The sequence below is a fragment of the Cynocephalus volans genome, chromosome 1 (genome assembly GCF_027409185.1).
Source record: "Cynocephalus volans isolate mCynVol1 chromosome 1, mCynVol1.pri, whole genome shotgun sequence".
NCBI lineage: Eukaryota > Metazoa > Chordata > Mammalia > Dermoptera > Cynocephalidae > Cynocephalus > Cynocephalus volans.
Genome location: NC_084460.1, coordinates 218869832 through 218887382, shown reverse-complemented (window position 1 = coordinate 218887382; position 17551 = coordinate 218869832). Strand labels below are relative to the sequence as shown.

Here is a 17551-nt window from a genome sequence, read left to right as displayed (position 1 = left end):
ATCAAAACTACAATGAGATACCTTTACACACCCAATAGAATGGCTACAAATTTTAAAACTGATAATGCCAACTGTTGGTGAGGAAGACACTCACTCGATTGCTACTGGAGAGAGTGTAAATAATTACTATCATTTTGGAAAGTGTTTGGCAGTATCTACTAAAGCTGAATATCTCACACCCTATAACCCAGCAATTCCACTCTTACCGAATAGAAATAAGGACATGTATTTGTCCAAAGGTATGACAAGCAATGTCACAGTAACTTTATTTATAATAGCCACCGATTGAAAACAATCCAAATACCTACCAACAGTAAAATGGATACATACATGCTATATTCATACAACAGAATATACATAACAATGAAAAACTACTACTACACCCAGCAATGTAGATAAATTTCACAGATACAATGTCACATAAAAAAAAGCCAGATACAAAACAGTACTGTGTGATTTCATTTATATAAAAGTCAAAGACAGGCAATAATAATCTATGTTGATGGAAGTCATAATGACAATTACCCTTGAGAGTTGGGTATTGACTCACAGGGTGTGAGAGAGGCTTCCAAAACACTGGGTGGTGGTTATTGTGTATATATGCTTGTAAAAGTATGAGTTATACACTTAAGTTTCTGCATTTTACTATATGTATGTTATATTCAATAAAAACGAGTTAAGAAAAATAAATTGATGTAGAAAGAAATCAAGTCAGATACAAAAATTCCCAGATCGTGGGAAAAATTAGGATTACTAAGAGAAATACTGGATTTCTACATGCCTGGAAGTTTTTTATTTGTTTGTTTATTTTCTTAATAGAATAAATATCCTCCTATCTAGGAGAATAACAATCTTGCAAAATAGAATAAAAACGGTCTCAGTCCCTCATTCTCCAAAGAAATCTAAGGTAAAAGGATGCAGGGTATCTACAATCTCCTTTTCCTTTTACCATGAACTTTAGCAAATTTAGAGGATAAAGGAGCCTAATGATATTAGCTTCTAACTAATTTTGCCACTCAAAGTTTACTTTCCCCCTTTGTGAGTATTTAGCTAGTTGCCATCAGTGTAGGTTACATAATGGTCTGGTCTTGAACACTTTACAGCATGCCAAAAAACCTTGCATATTTTTGGCTCCTTTTCTTTGGTATTTTCCACATATTTGCTAGCTGTAATCACACTAAACAGCACTATATCCAGACTCTCAAATTCAGTGAATCAACACGGATCCTGGGCATAAGGCTGCATGTGAACATGATTTGGGGGCTTATGCAAACTACCATGCATGTGTATTTACTGCTCAGCTTTATTTCCAGAAAACTTCAGGTAGCTTATAAGAAAACATAAAATCAATAAGATAGCAGAAATTGAGAAATGCTCTTAAGGCAGGTTTCAGAATTTTGTCTAGCTGAAGCTATAGAAATAGCAATACCATCCTGCTTTAAAGCTCTGGAACATTATCTCTTTGATAAAGGAAAATAAGCCAATGACCCACAGGAGCCTTATTTTAGCTCCTCACTGTTCACTCATCATCTTTATGGGTCAAACTGACAGTGATACATTTGATTAATCCAAAGTGACCTGATCATTCATAAAGGAGCACAAAAGCTTCTTGGGTCTTCATATCTAAAATCCTCAGATTTTTCCAGGACAGCTCCCAGCACATGTACACATATAAATCCCTATTCCACACGTCATAACCATAGCAGGTACTGAGCAAAATCCTAACCAAAGGCTGCTTAGGGAAAGCACCTTAATTCAACTTTAAGTTTATACCCTAAGAGAAGACCTGCTTAGCAAAAATGAGCCAAATTGCGAGGGTGTTGGTACCAAGGGATCTGTTTTGCAGCTTTTCTTTGTTTTGGCTTACTTCAGAGAGCAAAGCACCACTTCAGTAATATATGATCTAGGCTTGCCCCAGATATAAAATCTCTTCTCCCCACAGAGAGAGAACTAAGACCAAGTTTTTAAAAGACCTCAAAACTAATAAATGTTAAACCTTCCACTCCTTCCCACCCCCCATGGAGAAGACAGACCAAGCACAGTGGACAAAGAGCAGAGGCCATAGTACAACTTCCATCTAGATATGAATCCTGAGACAGTCAACTGAGAAAAGATTCTCTTAGACACATTCTACTGAAGAATGGAAAGAGTACAACCACCTCCCTTTCTCGAGAGTTCTGTCATTTCCTTCCCAGCACCACTAGGTCCCTCATCACTGAATTTACATTTACATGCTCAGAAGCACACACTTGCCCAGGCTTCTAAGGTGGCTGACCGTGTTCATGTCCACTACTGAGGTTACACATCCTGCCAGGATGATGGCACCCTGCAGGTACCCTCATAATCTGGCACTTGAACAAAGCCTTTATTGCATGGGGGTAAGTCCTAGAACCCTTAGTTCAGATCACTCTTCGTCCTAATAAATCCCATCCCCACCTATTCCCTCAATGGTTTCCTACACTCATAGTCAGTTCTGAATGACGTGTGCACTGCCTATCACTGGAATTTCCTCTAATTACTTTGGCCTCCCTGGAAGAGCCAGGTAGATGTCTGTACTTCATACCTTCATACCTCTTGTTTCAGCATCTTCCTTCCCTCTCCAGGTGTTCAGGATAGTACTGGCATTTGAGTAAGGAGCTCTAGACAACCTCACACCTTCAACACATAGAAAAAATCTGTAATGTGTGATTCTGCACTGTGAATGTTGTGAGACCTAGAGAGACTGAGCTCTTCCCACTGTGGGGCGTGGGAGAGGGTAGGCAGCCCAGCATCCTCCTTTATCAGTCAGGGTTCTCCAGAGAAAAAGAACAAATAGGAGATAGGTAGGAAGGTGGGTAGGTGGATAAATAAATAAAATATATATCCTACTATTTATAAAATTCTATTAAACATATATGTCATTATATATATATATATAATAAAAAATACTTTTATTTATTCATTTTAAGGAATTGGCTGGCATGACTGTGGAGGCAGGCTAGTCTGAAGTACATAGTGCAGGCCGGTAAGCAAGAAACTCAGGCAGGAGTCTTGGGGGCAGAATCTCTCTTCTCTGGGAAACCTCGGGTTTCACTCTTAAGGCCTTTAACTGATTGCACGAAGCCCACCCTCATTACAAAGGACAAGCTGCTTTATTTAAAGTCAACCAACTGCAGAAGTTAACCACATCTACAAAATACCTTCACAGCAACACCTAGATTAGTGCTCTATTAAATAACTGCGTGCTTTAGCCTAGCAAAGTTGACATGTAAAACTAACCCTCACACCTGCTAATCTGCTCTGAGTCCTGGTTCCCATATAAAATGCCTAAACCTTCTTCTGGAAACACCATTGCTCCGCAGCACCTTCCCAGTTCCTGGTGAGGCCATTTCCCTGCTTGTGAATGAGGGAGGTAGGGAAGGAAAAATTAAAATTTTGTTTATCTTAAAAAATTCTGGTCTCCTGAGAAACATTCAGAGTTGACTTGAATGAGGATTTGGCAGCTAGTTAAACTTATGTCACCCACAGCATCTCTTCCTCCAAGAGCAAAAATTAACCCTATTGGTGTTTCAGCAACAGGCCTTCCAATAGACGTGATTTAAGTCTTCCTTGGTTTTATGTCACAAGTGTAGCCATGCATCTGCCTTGGCCAAAGTGCTTACTCTACCCCCACAGGTAACTTGTTCTCCTGTTCTAGTGACATGAATTTTGCATGCACACTACTCAGGCTCTCCCTAATCTAGCTGCTACTAAAGAGGCAGGTGGTACAATTAAAATAATGGCATGATTTTTTTTTTTAAAGTGCACATCAGGAAAAAAGAAAGAATATTACATTCTCTAAGTTACCAATTCTCCCTCCGCATTCAACATACAAATAAAGGCTTTGAATTATTCATGCTGGATCAATCAAAACTCTTGGTGCCAAAGATGTGCTGATTCAGACCTTCCAAAACTGATTGATCTGCCCCTTCGGGGCTTCCTTTTCCTTCATTATCACCCCAAATCAAGGCACATTAAATAGGCTTCCAAGATAATTGGGTGATATGAGTTCACACTTCTAAAACTTATAAATTTCTTTTCAAATAGTGCTGTGAAAGTGCTTTGGAAGAGTAATTAAAGACTAAAAAAATAAAATGCTGGAAGCCAGAGGGGGAGAAAAAAAATCAATGAAAGTGCTCTAATTTGAGTCTGGCTTTTTAACTCTCTGCTGCCTGGGAATTCAAGTGCTGCCTCCTCCACTAGATTAAAAGCTCTTTGAGAGCACAGAAGATGGCTTTTACATCTTTACTAACAATGCTGCACATTCAGAGGACTAAAGGGGACAAGCTTGACCAAACAGAAGAGCCAGAATCTATCAGTGAAACCAAGAAACAGACATGGTGAGTTTTTCCCTTTAAGTTCCAGTACCTCATCTAGAATTCCTGATGTGCTGACAGCACTCTTGGTAGGGTGCCCTCAGATACAGATACAGTCAAGCCTAGCAATAAACATGTACTTTCTTCATGTCCTAGAAAGAACTGCATAGAAATAATTGAGGAACCTTATGCCGCCCTAAGGTTTGGCCACCCTGCAATAAGAATATAATGAACATTCGTTACACTAAATTTGGGATGTGCCTGGCAGTCTTTTCTGAGTTCAAAGTGCTTAATCTCATTAGCTATCACATACCATGTCTAATCCGATGTTCAGACACATGTCTGCTGTGTAATTGGGTTCAATGAGTACATTTAACAATACAGCAGGTATTGGCCCCATACAGAAGTTCATTGCCCTTGGAGAATCCATTAACTAACTCAGGTTAGAAGGAAGGCAACAAAACCTCACACTTTCTAATTACAGATTGGAAAGCAAACCAGATCCAAATCTAACCAAACTTCTGGACGTCATGGTGTCACACTTTTGCAGCTGCCCTAATGTCCTAAGAACTCCTGCACAATAAGCTTTAGGTTCACCCGTTCATTCATTTGATAATTATTTATTGATCACCACTGTGCACTAGTTGTACTGAAGGCTGGGTGGAGAACTGATACCAATGACAAACTCAGGCCCTGCCATCATGGAGCTCAAAATCTAGATGGCTCTGATAAAAGAATGTAGACCAACCTATTTCATTTGAAAACATAATTGACATTATTTTTTTATTTCCTGGAATCTCAAATTATCAGCAGTATTTCTTTACTCATTCATCCCAGAAACCTAATTCTAATTCTACTTCACTCTTATATTACAGTGTTGTCCCTTATAGTACATTACATAGTCTAGTCCCATTCATTACAGGTTGAGCATCCCTAATCCAAAAATCCAAAACCTGAAATGCTCCAAAATTTGAAACTTTTTAAGCACCGACATTACACTCAAAGGCCAAGCTCAAAGGAAATGCTCATTGGGGCATTTCAGATTTCAGATTTTCGGATTTGGGATGCTCAACCAGTAAGTATAATGCAAATATTCCAAAACCCCCCAAAAATCTGAAATTCAAAATGCTTCTTGTTCCAAGCATTTCGGATAAGGATACTCAACCTGTCCTATGATCTTCCCAAGCCTTAATCCTGTTAGATTAAGACAGAGGAAAGGGGGAACTTGTAATCACCAGCTCTTGTGCTTAGTAAAAACTGAAGCAACTCATAAAATCGTCCCAACAATGCTTGGAAGTAGGCATCATCATATCTCTTTCTACAGGCAAGAAGGCTAAAGCTCAGAAAAGAGAAACAAAAGAGAGAATGGGTCAGTAGAAGCACTTAGCTTCAAAACTAGGTTTACTGACCCAGAGGACTGTACTCAGCCACTGCAGTGGCTCCTCAAATTTCCTGATCAAGCAGCCGCATGAGAGAGGCAGTGGGTCAGTTAATACAGCCCACATCCTGTGACATCCTACATATTTAGTCATCTACTGGCTGCATGGTCTCAGGTATAGTACCTAATGGCTTTGGGACTAGGTCTCAATCTCAGCCTCTGCACAAAGGAGAGATAATGCCTACGTGTTAGAATTGCAAGGAGGATTTTGACATGCCTGACACATATTAAAAGGCATTAAATGAAATGTTAGTAATAATGACGATGCTGATGATAGCCTCACTAAGATCAGAAGAAATCATTTGAACTAGCATTTGAACTGACACCTAAAATGCTTCCTATAGACACCTGCAAATACCCACCAATACCAGCAACTTTGAGACAGATAGCCAATACCCCAGAGTGACTCTGGCTTGCAAAGACCTAGAATATTTTTGTTTTACAGGTGAGAATTTTTTTAAAGAGATGTTTCCTTTATACATGTATTTGCAGCTGGTGTCAAACATGTCTTCAGAAGAAATTGTTAAAGCTGAAGTTTAAGACACTGAGTAGGAGAAAGGTGGGAAGCAGCACGCATCTATGCTTCCCATAAGCAGGTGCTAGTTTATCTGTCCTGAGACCCTTGAGAAAAGCAGGTTTTATCCTACTACAGTCCCACTGACCTAAGCATTTGGCTAATCAAGGGAGTGATTTGGTAGGAACCCAAACTCCAGTTTAAAAGATATATTTCTGGGCCAGCCCCATGGCTTACTCGGGAGAGTGCGGCGCTGGTAGCACCGAGGCCGTGGGTTCGGATCCTATATAGGGATGGCTGGTGCGCTCACTGGCTGAGCGTGGTACAGACCACACCAAGCCGAGGGTTGCAATCCCCTTACCAGTCAAAAAAAAAAGGCATATTTCTTCTAGAACATTTCAGTGTAATTATTACTTATTTAGACATCTGACAGGTGCCACAAGTGAGTAATTCTATATTCTGTTGAGGGCTTAGGAATGACTGGGGTTTAATGCAGTTTAAGTAAACCATAACAATTTCCCATACAGAATGCCCACCCCCATCTGTCCTTTCTCTAGGCATCTGAAACTCGTTCTCAGGCCTGACCACATAACACAAACTCCTCCCAGGAGGAAGGCAAAGAAGAGCTCTGTGCATCCATTCACAAATGAGGCAGCTAAAGCCCACAGAGAACTGGCTTATCTAAGGATCACACAATTATTCAGAACTGAATGGAATGACGGCAGTAGAATCCACATCTTCCAATCTCAGCTCCAGGCTCAGCCCTTTGAGCACTAAAGATGCTCAGATCACCCAAACCCACAGCACCCCAGGCACTCTGAGAACTAACACTAACATACCATGGCTAAGAGGATGGGGCTAGACACCAGAACTGAGGACGTGTGATGTAGGAGGTCAGGCCTTGGGCAATGGGAGGCGTAGATATAAAAGAAAACAGTCAGAAAGCATAGGAAGGTATGAACCAACCCACACATACAAATGTTGACTTAGGATTACTGAGTTGTCCCTGCTGCCCACCCATTAACACCCCACAGAGACCTAGGAAGTCTCCTGCAGGCACTTCGAAGGTGAGAAGTTGGTTGCCATCCACCTCCCTTCCCTCAACACATTCTGTACCTCCTACCCGGGGTTAGCAGATTCCTTCCCTCCATGTTCTATTGATGCCACTACACTACATTCTTCTAAGTTTCTGGTTGTTTTAACAGCAACTTTGCTATGGATCCCAAATATTGGACTTAAAGGTAGTTAGCAATCTTGAGATTTACACACTTGAAATCAAATGAACCTAAAAGTTAGACTTCAATTCCATAAAAAACAAAAGTAACACTCCATTGCATTACCAACAGTCACATTTATAATAAGTTTGGGTGTTTTGTGTTTTTTTTAAAACATTATACCTTTGATTGGCATATTTTTGCACTTTATTTAAAAACATAATTATTCCTTTGGCCTTAATAAATGATGTTTCATTTATACAGTATACAGATCATCTACCACACACAATTTAATAACAGGCTGCTTGCCTCCTCTCTTCATTACTCTCTGCCATGAGTTCCTTGCCACTCACTCCTCAGGTCTAAGACCCAGCACAGAGCATGGGTCCTGAGAGACTGCACGCACCTCTGTCCAAACATCAGAGTGGACTTGGTCTCAGCCTCATTGAAGACAGAGGGAGAACAGCAAATTACAATGGTAGTTCTACAGTTGCCACCCAGAGAGTCCTGGAGAATCCGAGTCATCTTGCTGTCCCGGTATGGCACGTGTGTTTTCTATTGAGGAAAAGAAAAATGTATTGCTTTTAGCAGCCCATTCAAAGAAAAAACAGACAAGCAAGTCAGAGATGGAGACACTGAGCTTAGAAACACACGTGGAACAAGAATTTGTGGCCAGCTCTTTGGTTCTCGCCAAAGTTGTAGCATGCCCACTCTGTGCCCAGGGTCATAGGAAATTAGCATCACCATTCACTCTTCTTAATAGACTAGATTGCCCAGCAAGCAGGCGTCCACAGCCAGGTCTCCCTCTGTCTTTGTCCAAACAGAAAAACAAATCACTGGGGTATGTTGGCAAAAAGACTATGCGGACCCAGAAGGCAACTTCTCATAATAGTACTTAATAGATGGAGTTAAGGATCACTTACTGTCCCTTCTGCCAAGGCAGAGATCACATTTCCAAGAGCAGACAAAGACTTATTGATATTTTTAGCTTCGTCAAGAACAGCTCCCTCGGCCCCCGTTTTGCTGACCTACCAGAGAAGAGAAAGCAGTGAGATGCACAGGACAGTGAAAGCACAAAATGGAAAACTCAAATTCACACAAGTGCAAAAGGGGAGATCCTCCTGGAAAGCAAGAAAAATGAAAGTAAGTAAGAACCATGTGGATAAAACCGTCCCTTGTGCATGAGGCTGGGGATTTGGTCTCTCCTGCCGTCATTTTCCTCCCCATTAGGTTTTACTGAGATGGCTGAAACGCCTCAAGTGGTGAAGCAGCAGATGCCTCCCCAGGGGGCATCCATCCAGGGAAACCAGGCTCCAGAAGTGCTGTCACCGCGGGTAGGCTCTGGCCCTGGGAGACTGAACCACAGTCTCCACACCGGAGGAAGCCGAGAGGGAAGCCTTAAGGGAAAACGCTATCCTGAGGCACAATGATTGGGCATTCTGGGAAACTGTAAATTCGGAGCTCCAAATTCAGGTCAGGTTGTACAGACTCTGTCCTTCCCTACTTAACACTCATAGTAACAAAAAAAAGGAACAAAATCCAAAAGGCAAAAAAATGTGGAAAGGCATGAAAAGTCAAGAAAGTGTATATTACATTGTAAATGTGTCTTTTTTCCTCCGCAGCCAGAGGACTGTGCACAGTTCCTCCTCTGCTGCATTATGACTGATCATTGTGTATTTACAGCATTTGCTCTAGGTAGGGAACAGTTTACAGATGCTACAAAGAAGGGAACTCAACATGATTCATGTCTTTGCTGACTGGACAAATGATGCGGGGTAACAGCTACTCTGAAGAAAGGAAAGGGGGGAATCATTTTAAACAGGGCAAAGATGGATTTCAGTTACATATAAAGGAGAAACTCCTAATGACAGAGATGAATGCATGTCCAGGGGAAGTGTTTTCAAATAGGATAGATTCTCATCTCTTGGAATTATGGGTGCAGGTACCCCTACTTACAGATAGAGAAACCATGTAGCTGATGGGTCACAAATACCAACAATCTATTCACATGGTGATTTTTTAAGATGCTTTCCTATAAGCATCTTAAGCCCAGGAAATGTACAAGGCAGGTACTATCTATCACCTTCCTTATACAAACAAGGAAACTGAGCTCCAGAGATGTCAAATTGCCAGCCTAAGGGAAGAACACCATTCAGGGGAGACAGGAAGTGAAGTCCAGAGTTCTGGTCTACAAGGTCATAGTGACACATTGATGTGGCCACATCTAGGGCAAAGGAAAACAGATGTGAGCAAAAGAAACTATGTAGACACAACTTTAATTAGCAATAACCACCAACATCATGCAGAGACAGGCCTCCACTCTGACCTGCCAGCATTCGGCATTTTCAGGTGTATTTAGGCTCTAAATACTCATCTCTGTGCTCAGAAGAGTGAAGGGGCCATTCAGGCTCTTTGTATGGACCCATACATGGTACGGCAATAAAGCCGATCTCGGTTGTTAATGGTCAGTCTAGAACTAAACAATACTGCTTCATTATTTCCATTCTGGTGAGTGTCTATTTAACTGAAGTTACAAGCCTATACCAGCATAATGTTAGATTCCCAACTAGAAATATCCAGATGATTTCTGCTCGCAGTTTTACAAATGCATATGAGAGGACAATCCAAGTAACCATTACTTACATGGATACTAGTGGCCATAACTTGGCATACAGGAACTCAGTGGTGTGGTGCAGTGAGGGGGGACCAATTATACAGTTAGGGAGACTGACAGAGCTGCAAGGCCAGGCCCAATGAGGACAATTAGCATGATGTCAGTGATGACAGAGGCCAAAGGGCATTGTGCACATGGACTTGCTCTGTGATGCTGCCCCCAGGGGTCAGTGCCCCCGGGCCGGGTGCAGCAGCAGCAGCTATGTAAGTTGGTGTTATGGACGTGAGGTCGGTGGCAGCAAGTTGGAGACTCTAGGAAGCCTATTCAGTCTGCAGCCAGTGCCTGGGTGGGGCATGGGACAGGACACAGATGCCACAAGAGAGCCCTGACAAAACCAGAAAATCGTCAAGGCTTGTGGCTAAAAGACTGACTACAGGCCTTCTAGCCTGACGTAACCAAGGCCACCTCATGAGTCACCATCAGCCCATGCCTACTGCCGGGAGAACCAGGGAATGCAGAAAGAGTCCTGTTCCAGACATCAGAGGCAGGACTGCACATTCCAAAGACAAAGTCCTTTACTGTCCTGTTTGAGTCTGGCACAACAGGGGGATTTTTCCTTTTCTCAGAAGTTCATGTCCCTCCCACGTCTGGGTAGCTGCCTTTGCCAGGCTGAGTTTGGACCAACACTTGCCTACTGTCGTCATCAAGGCTGTTAGCATTCAAAGCACCTGCCTGTGACACAAATAGGGGACTTCAGGGCCAGAAAAGAAAGCAGGGAAACAAAGGTTAAATTTAACAACACCTTGGCACAACATGAGAAACTTTAAAAGCTCTTTAAAATCAGGAAATAGAAAGGTATAAAAATTATACCACTGCACACTGAAGCAAGAAACGGGGAAATAATTATCGATAATACAAATAAAGAACCGATTACCTTTTCACTCCCAGCCAAATCAACCAAATAAAGCTTCCCACTGAGTTTTTTTTCAGTCTCTACATTTTCTTGTTTAATATTAATCAAGAAGATACTGTGACTTCTAGAGCTGTGTTCATTCATGTCTGAAAAGGAAAATAGTTTACTGGTCTACAAAGAACATGTAAATTTAGATAGCAAACCTCTCATCTGAAAAGCAAACAAACCATGCTTAATAACTCCATTTCTTCTGGCCAAGTTTAGAAATAACCTGACATCACTGTTTCTTCTTAAAAACAATGTTCATTCTAGAAATGAAAGGTTTAAAATGTCTTCATGTAGCAAAGAAATTCACAGATAACAGATTCTCTAGCTCTACCTGAAGCCCCCTCCTCCAACACCCTACTCCAGCCTGACTGTCTTTGTAAAGAGCTCACAGCTTCCTCCCCTGCCTGACTTCTAATCCCTCAGACTTTATCATCATGATTAGTACCTGACGTATTCTATCATAGTCATGTGTGTAAGCCCTGCCTTATCAGTAATATCATAGGTTTTCTTAAGGAAGGATTAAGACTTTCTTAAGGTAGGATTAAGATATACACTTCTTCCATAACCCATGCTTAGTGCCTAGAAAGTCTCAGAGATTAAATATGCTTCATTAGGATGGGGTACTAAAAACAAAAATCCTTTAGAACCCTGGTCTTTGTCCACCAAACAATCAGAGACCCCTCTTGGTGGGAATGTAAAACGGTACAGCCGTTATGGAAAACAGAATTGCAGCTCCTCAAAAAATGAAAAGTAGAATTGCCATATGATGCAGCAGTCCCACTTCTATGTATATACCCAAAAGAACTGAAATCGGGGATTTGAACAGATGTTTGGTTCCATGTCCATAGCAGCATTGTTCACAATAGCCAAAAGTTGGAAGCACCTCACATGTCTGTGGAAGGATAAGTGAATAAACAAAATGTGGTATATAAATATTTACATTTATACAGGGAATATTATTACTCAGCCTTAAAAAGAAAAATAAATGCTACACTTATGAACCTTAAAGACATTATGCTAAGTGAAATAAGCAAGTCACCAAAGGACAAATACAATAGATTCCACTTATATGAGGTACCTAGAGTTGAAAAATTCATAGCAACAAAAACCAGGATGGTGACTGGGGAAGAGGGGAATGGACAGTTAGCATGTACTGAGTACAGAGCTGCTCCAGTTGGGGAAGACACACTCAGTGTGCTGTTGTATACACAGTGAATGTACATAATGTCACAAAACTGTACATGTGAAAATGGTTAAAATGTAAATTTCATGTTATGTATATTTTACCACAATAATTTAAAACAAACCAAAAAAAAACCCTTACCAGAATGACAAGAATAATACTAGTGTTCTGTTATCAGGTATGCCATGAATAATTCATAAGTAACCATAGCTTAAGAAACAGAGTAACTTCCTTATAATGAGAGATGCTACTACTATAAGGATAGCAGTCTTACATTCTCTCACTTACGCATGTGTGTTTCAAGCAAGAGAGAAAAAAGTGGACTTTGACTTACACTGTATACAGGTCTAGGCTCACCTGTGAAATTTGCCACATAAACAAGTATCATCTGATACATTGTTGGGCTAGAGAAGAGATTGAGAACTACAGCTCTGGATCACAGAATCATAGAATCTTGGCTGGAAGACACATAACAAGCCTAGACCAGTCAACCAACCAGTGCTTGAATCTCTTTTACAGCATGACAGTAGCTTCACTTGGGGCAGCTATAAGGATTAGAGAGTTCTCCTAGTGGTAGATCAAAATCTGCTTCCCTAGGGCTTTGACCATCCCAGATGGTCTATCCATTCAGATCAAACAGAGTAGGCTGACCTTCTTTCTCTATGTCAGCACCTTGACCATGTTAAGATGTATTGCACTGTCCGCACGTCCTCTCCAGATTTTTTTCTCTCTTCCAAGCTAGAAATTCTTAGTTCTCTCAGCTCTTCTTCCTATGAACTCACTCTCATTTGTCTACATCCCTCTGAATAGGATAGATGACCCTGAACTTTTCCTGGAAACTGCTGCTCTAAGCCCACTTGCGCTGCTTCCCTGAGATGCGACACACACGCAAATCCAATAAGCAGATCTGTATGCCTCTGCTACTAATGCAGCATTGAAGGGTTTACCATGGAGCTCCCAGCTCCACTTCCTGACTTCTTCCTTGCCTTTCTTTCCTTTTTTTTTTACAGAAGGCAGAAACCTAACATGGTTTCTTTTCATGTGTATGACTGTCATGTAGAATGTGTTGGTTTGGATTTTTTTAACCAGAACAATAACACAGTTAAATAAATTTAGAAGCTTGCTTTTCCTCTCCCTTTGGTTGGCTGATTGTTTACCTAATGTTCAGGCTTAGGCTATTATCAGGGTCAGTGAGGTTCACCCAGCATTTCCAAGACCTCAGAGTACTGTGGACATGTCTTCGGCTGTACCCTTTCCCACTACCTGCTTAGATGCCTTCACGCTGCACATGCCCTGGTGCTTGTGTCCCAGCCACTGCTGACTGCCTTCCTGTTCACTACTGCATTCCTTCCTTGTTACCCACCCCTCCTGCTGGGCAGACAGTCTGCGTCCTAAGTCACAGGGGAGAAAACACCCCACTGTGCTTACTTGTTACAGCCACGTGTCGGTTTGCTTTGCCTTCATCTATCACGTCCATGACCTCCTCAGGACTTGACACAAACCGCTCGGTGCACCCCTGGAAGAGAGTTGAGTCAGCTGCACCATCAAATCAGTTGAAAAGCAACAATATTTTGAAAGAGCTAAACATTTTCCCACTCCTCTTCTAGAGGTGCAGATAAATAGAAAGGCTGCAATGTCAATGCATCAACTTTTCCTCCTTGCCTAGGGCTTGAATTCTACATTAAAGAGAAGTTTGAGCAAACCCTAGGAAACCTAGCAGTAAACATAAAAGAAAAGCTGAATTCACCTAGATTTTTGAGTACACAGCCATACTCAACAGCAACGTTATCAGGAGACAGAAAATAAAAGAAAAAAATCAACGACAGAAGAAATGAAGTTTTGTCTGTCTTCCATCTTTACTTATTTACCATTTAACCCACCAACTTTAGATACTTTGAAGTTCTAGACATAATGCTATGATAGGCTTCCCCTAACTGCCAAGTATAAACTATTGCACTCAATACCAAAGCCTCTTTAAATGTGAATAGTATTAAATAATAATATTTAAATAATTTACATAAAAGAAAGATACAACTGAAGAAGCTTAATGTTTGTTTAGCTAGATGAATATTAAATATAAGGACCATGATTAAATATAAGGAGCATGATATAAGGGCACCTATATGTCCTTTATAGATAATATTCTGGGCATCTTATGCAGTAATTATTATGACAGTGATTGGAGAGAAATCAATTACATCACCAATCAAGTCTTCCTCATACCTTTACATACGGGACTCTGTTTTTATCCTCATGAACAGCCAAATTGGTCTTGGATACTATAGAGATGATAATGACAACATGCAAAGAAGAAAAGAAAAGTTAAGGCCTGTGGTATTAGAGGAAAAATAGAAATTATTACAGAAGATAGCAAATCTAATCTCTTTGCAATATGCAAGTTTAAGCCTTGGCTGAGAATGAGCATACAGACTAAATACAATAGAACATCTCTACAAACTTTCATTAATCAACCTCCCTGGACTTTAGTTACAGAACAAAAAAAGGACAAGCATTCAGGTTACTCACCATCGAGTAAGTCCCTTATTTTGTCCAAGTAGATCTCAAAATAGGAAACCTGGTTAAGAAACAAATTGAGTTTGGAATAGAAATGATACACTGCATTTCCAAAACATCATTATTAGAACTTACAAAAGCTTTTGTCATGCATGGCTAAGAAGAGTAAGAAGAAGGGGTGCAGAGTGGAGGTTCAGAATCCAGAGCTCCAGCCAGCTCTACTATGTTCTGCTTTCTGCTTCATCAGCTCGCTCCATGCGACCCTGCTAAGAGTGGACTGCTGTCCACTCCGCCAGCACAGCCCCTATGATCTCCATTCAGGTGTCATTAACATCCCGTGCTAGACAGACACTTTCAGGAGGACTCTAGGTTTTACCTTAGATGAGCACCAAGCAAACGTCTACGTATGACAACAGCCAGAAGAGAAAACATCCTGTGCAGGTAACTTTCAGACATCACGAGGCCTCACCAATATTGCATGATAGTGATCGGGGAAAGAGTGTAGTCCAAATATTCACATGAAGAAAACAGGACAGGCCAGAGTGCCTGGAACTACAAGAGCTCAGAAAGGTAACTGGGAGGGAGCTGGTGATGGCAGCCAGGTTGAGGAAATCCAAGAAGGATTTGAACAAAATGTGATCTAACAAAAGACAACTAGAATGTGAGAGGGAAAGGAAACTTTCCAATTAGTTATTCTCAAACCTCAGGCCCAGCACCACAGGATCAGCATCGCCTACAGCACTTGTTTAAATCACAGCACCCTGCACCCTATTGCAGTCCTGCTAGATCAGAATCTCGGACAACAGAACCTAGGGATCCACGTCTAAATTCCCCAGGTAATTCTTATACCAGCTGATAATGAGAACTGCTTTAACTAAATATGTGGTCTTGGGGATTTAATTTACATATAACCAAGACTCTAGGCCTCAATTTTCGCACCTGTCACATGAAGCCATTAGCCTTCACGATGTCAAAAATTCCCACTAGGATTCTGCACTCTGTTTATCACTGCCTTCTGCCTCCCAGATAAACTTTTCTCTCTCCCATGTGCATAAGTGTACTGGAAATCTAAACAAGGGGATGGATCAAAAGGAAAATAGTTGAAAGGCTATAAAGCTGGGAAGTGACTACACAGGTGAAACCTCACCCCCAAGCCCCAGCTCTGGACCAGTCCTACCCCTAACAAGAAGAAGTGAGGACTCCCTAAGCTGGCACTAGTCCCCACTCCAACTCAGCCCTGGCTCATTATCTTTTGTGTGCTTCAGTCTGGAACCACCTAACCTCCAAGTTACTCTGAGATTTGGGATCCTGGCTTTGAACCCCAGAACCTGTAGCTGGGCCTCATGTCCTGGGTGCCTGTACCCCTAACAACATCTCCCTACTTGAACATATGTAAAAGTTTAGCCCCGTCTCTTGTTGACACACCTCCATGACATTTGAAAGATGCACTACCTACAGCTGTCTTGTATAGTCTCTCATGCTACCACGCTCCCTGTGACCTGAATACTCATGGGTCTGTGTGGCCTCCAACCCCCAGCCCTCCCTGCAGCCAACTCGGCCCTCGTTCCAACCCATTCTATTTATTTCAGAATTGTCTGATTTTCATTAAGATTTTTCTGTTTTCTTTGAGATCTTAAACATGCTTTATTTCCAAAGATTACAGAGAAAATTAATTACATCTAAAAAGGAATCATGACTTAGATATTGGCAAATCTGGTAATTAGAATTCTGTTCACATTTAATATAAGTAGAAAGAGAATTCTGATTTATTAATTTCTGCTTTGGAGGGGGGATGATTTTATTTAGTCATTTTAAATACATTGTGAGAACAGGCAGAAGAAAAATAAATAGGCATATTTGGCATTAAGAAACAGCATGTTCAGAGATAATGCTTAAAACCTCTGTGGGACTCATCTTAAGAAGGAGATTTTCAATACTGCCTTAATCAGCCCTCTTTTTCTTGATTTAGCCTGTCACTACTCAGTTCAAAATAGAGAGCAGACAGCAGCTAACTTGCACACTTAAAATTATTATCTACGAAACAAGTAAGCATAACTACAAATGCAAAACAGGAAGATGACTGCAAAATCCTGCCCTAGAGACTTAGAAAGTGTTGTTGTTCCTCTCCTCCCCCCACTTCATGCTAGGGCTGTTTTTATCTTAATAAGATTCAAACACATGACCCTATGTTGAGGGCTGTAATTGGTTTAACATCTTATTTCAGGATTATCACCTAAGAACCCTGCACTAGTTTAAGGTATTTAAATGCACACAGCCTTAAAGAAGCACTAAGCTTCCAAATCTTGATCCCATCAAAGCAACAAGCTTCTGCATCCTTAGATAGAAAGAACCCTGGCAAGAAAGAGAAGCGGTCTTTAGCCAACAAAGGGAACTTGTAAGGAAAAGTGCTTTGCTGGATGTAATTTATAATTGGGCAAACAGTTCTTGCCTTCCTTTTTATGTAATTTAGGAAAGCAGAAATAAGTAAGGGAAAAAGTTTAATACAATGGAAATGATACTGAATGTGGGGTTGGTCAGATCTAGGAATTCTTAGCTCTGCCAATAACTTAGTATGTTACTTGGGCCATCTAACTCTGCATCTTTGAAATTCAGTTTCCTCAACTCTTGGCTGACCGCTGAGCTCTGAATCTTCTTGGAACACCCCCTTTCTCCTCCCCGTCCTGTCAACCCCTTCCCTAGTCACTGTGGTGGTACCCAGACAGCAGGTGCATCCTGGACATAGATAACTGGGGTGGGGGTGGGGGCACACCTACTGTAG

General features: G+C 41.2%; 1 protein-coding gene across 1 annotated transcript in view; it reads right to left on the bottom strand.

Annotated features, from left to right (window-relative positions):
- The window catches only part of KIF5C (kinesin family member 5C), a 139982-nt gene that overhangs the window by 47912 nt on the left and 74519 nt on the right, over positions 1-17551 (bottom strand). The window contains exons 5-10 of the mRNA XM_063110642.1: positions 14785-14833; positions 14482-14537; positions 13687-13774; positions 11049-11173; positions 8424-8528; positions 7907-8055 (exon numbers count right to left, since the gene is read on the bottom strand). Of these exons, the coding sequence (XP_062966712.1) occupies positions 7907-8055; positions 8424-8528; positions 11049-11173; positions 13687-13774; positions 14482-14537; positions 14785-14833 (572 nt within the window). The remainder of the gene's footprint in view (positions 1-7906; positions 8056-8423; positions 8529-11048; positions 11174-13686; positions 13775-14481; positions 14538-14784; positions 14834-17551) is intronic.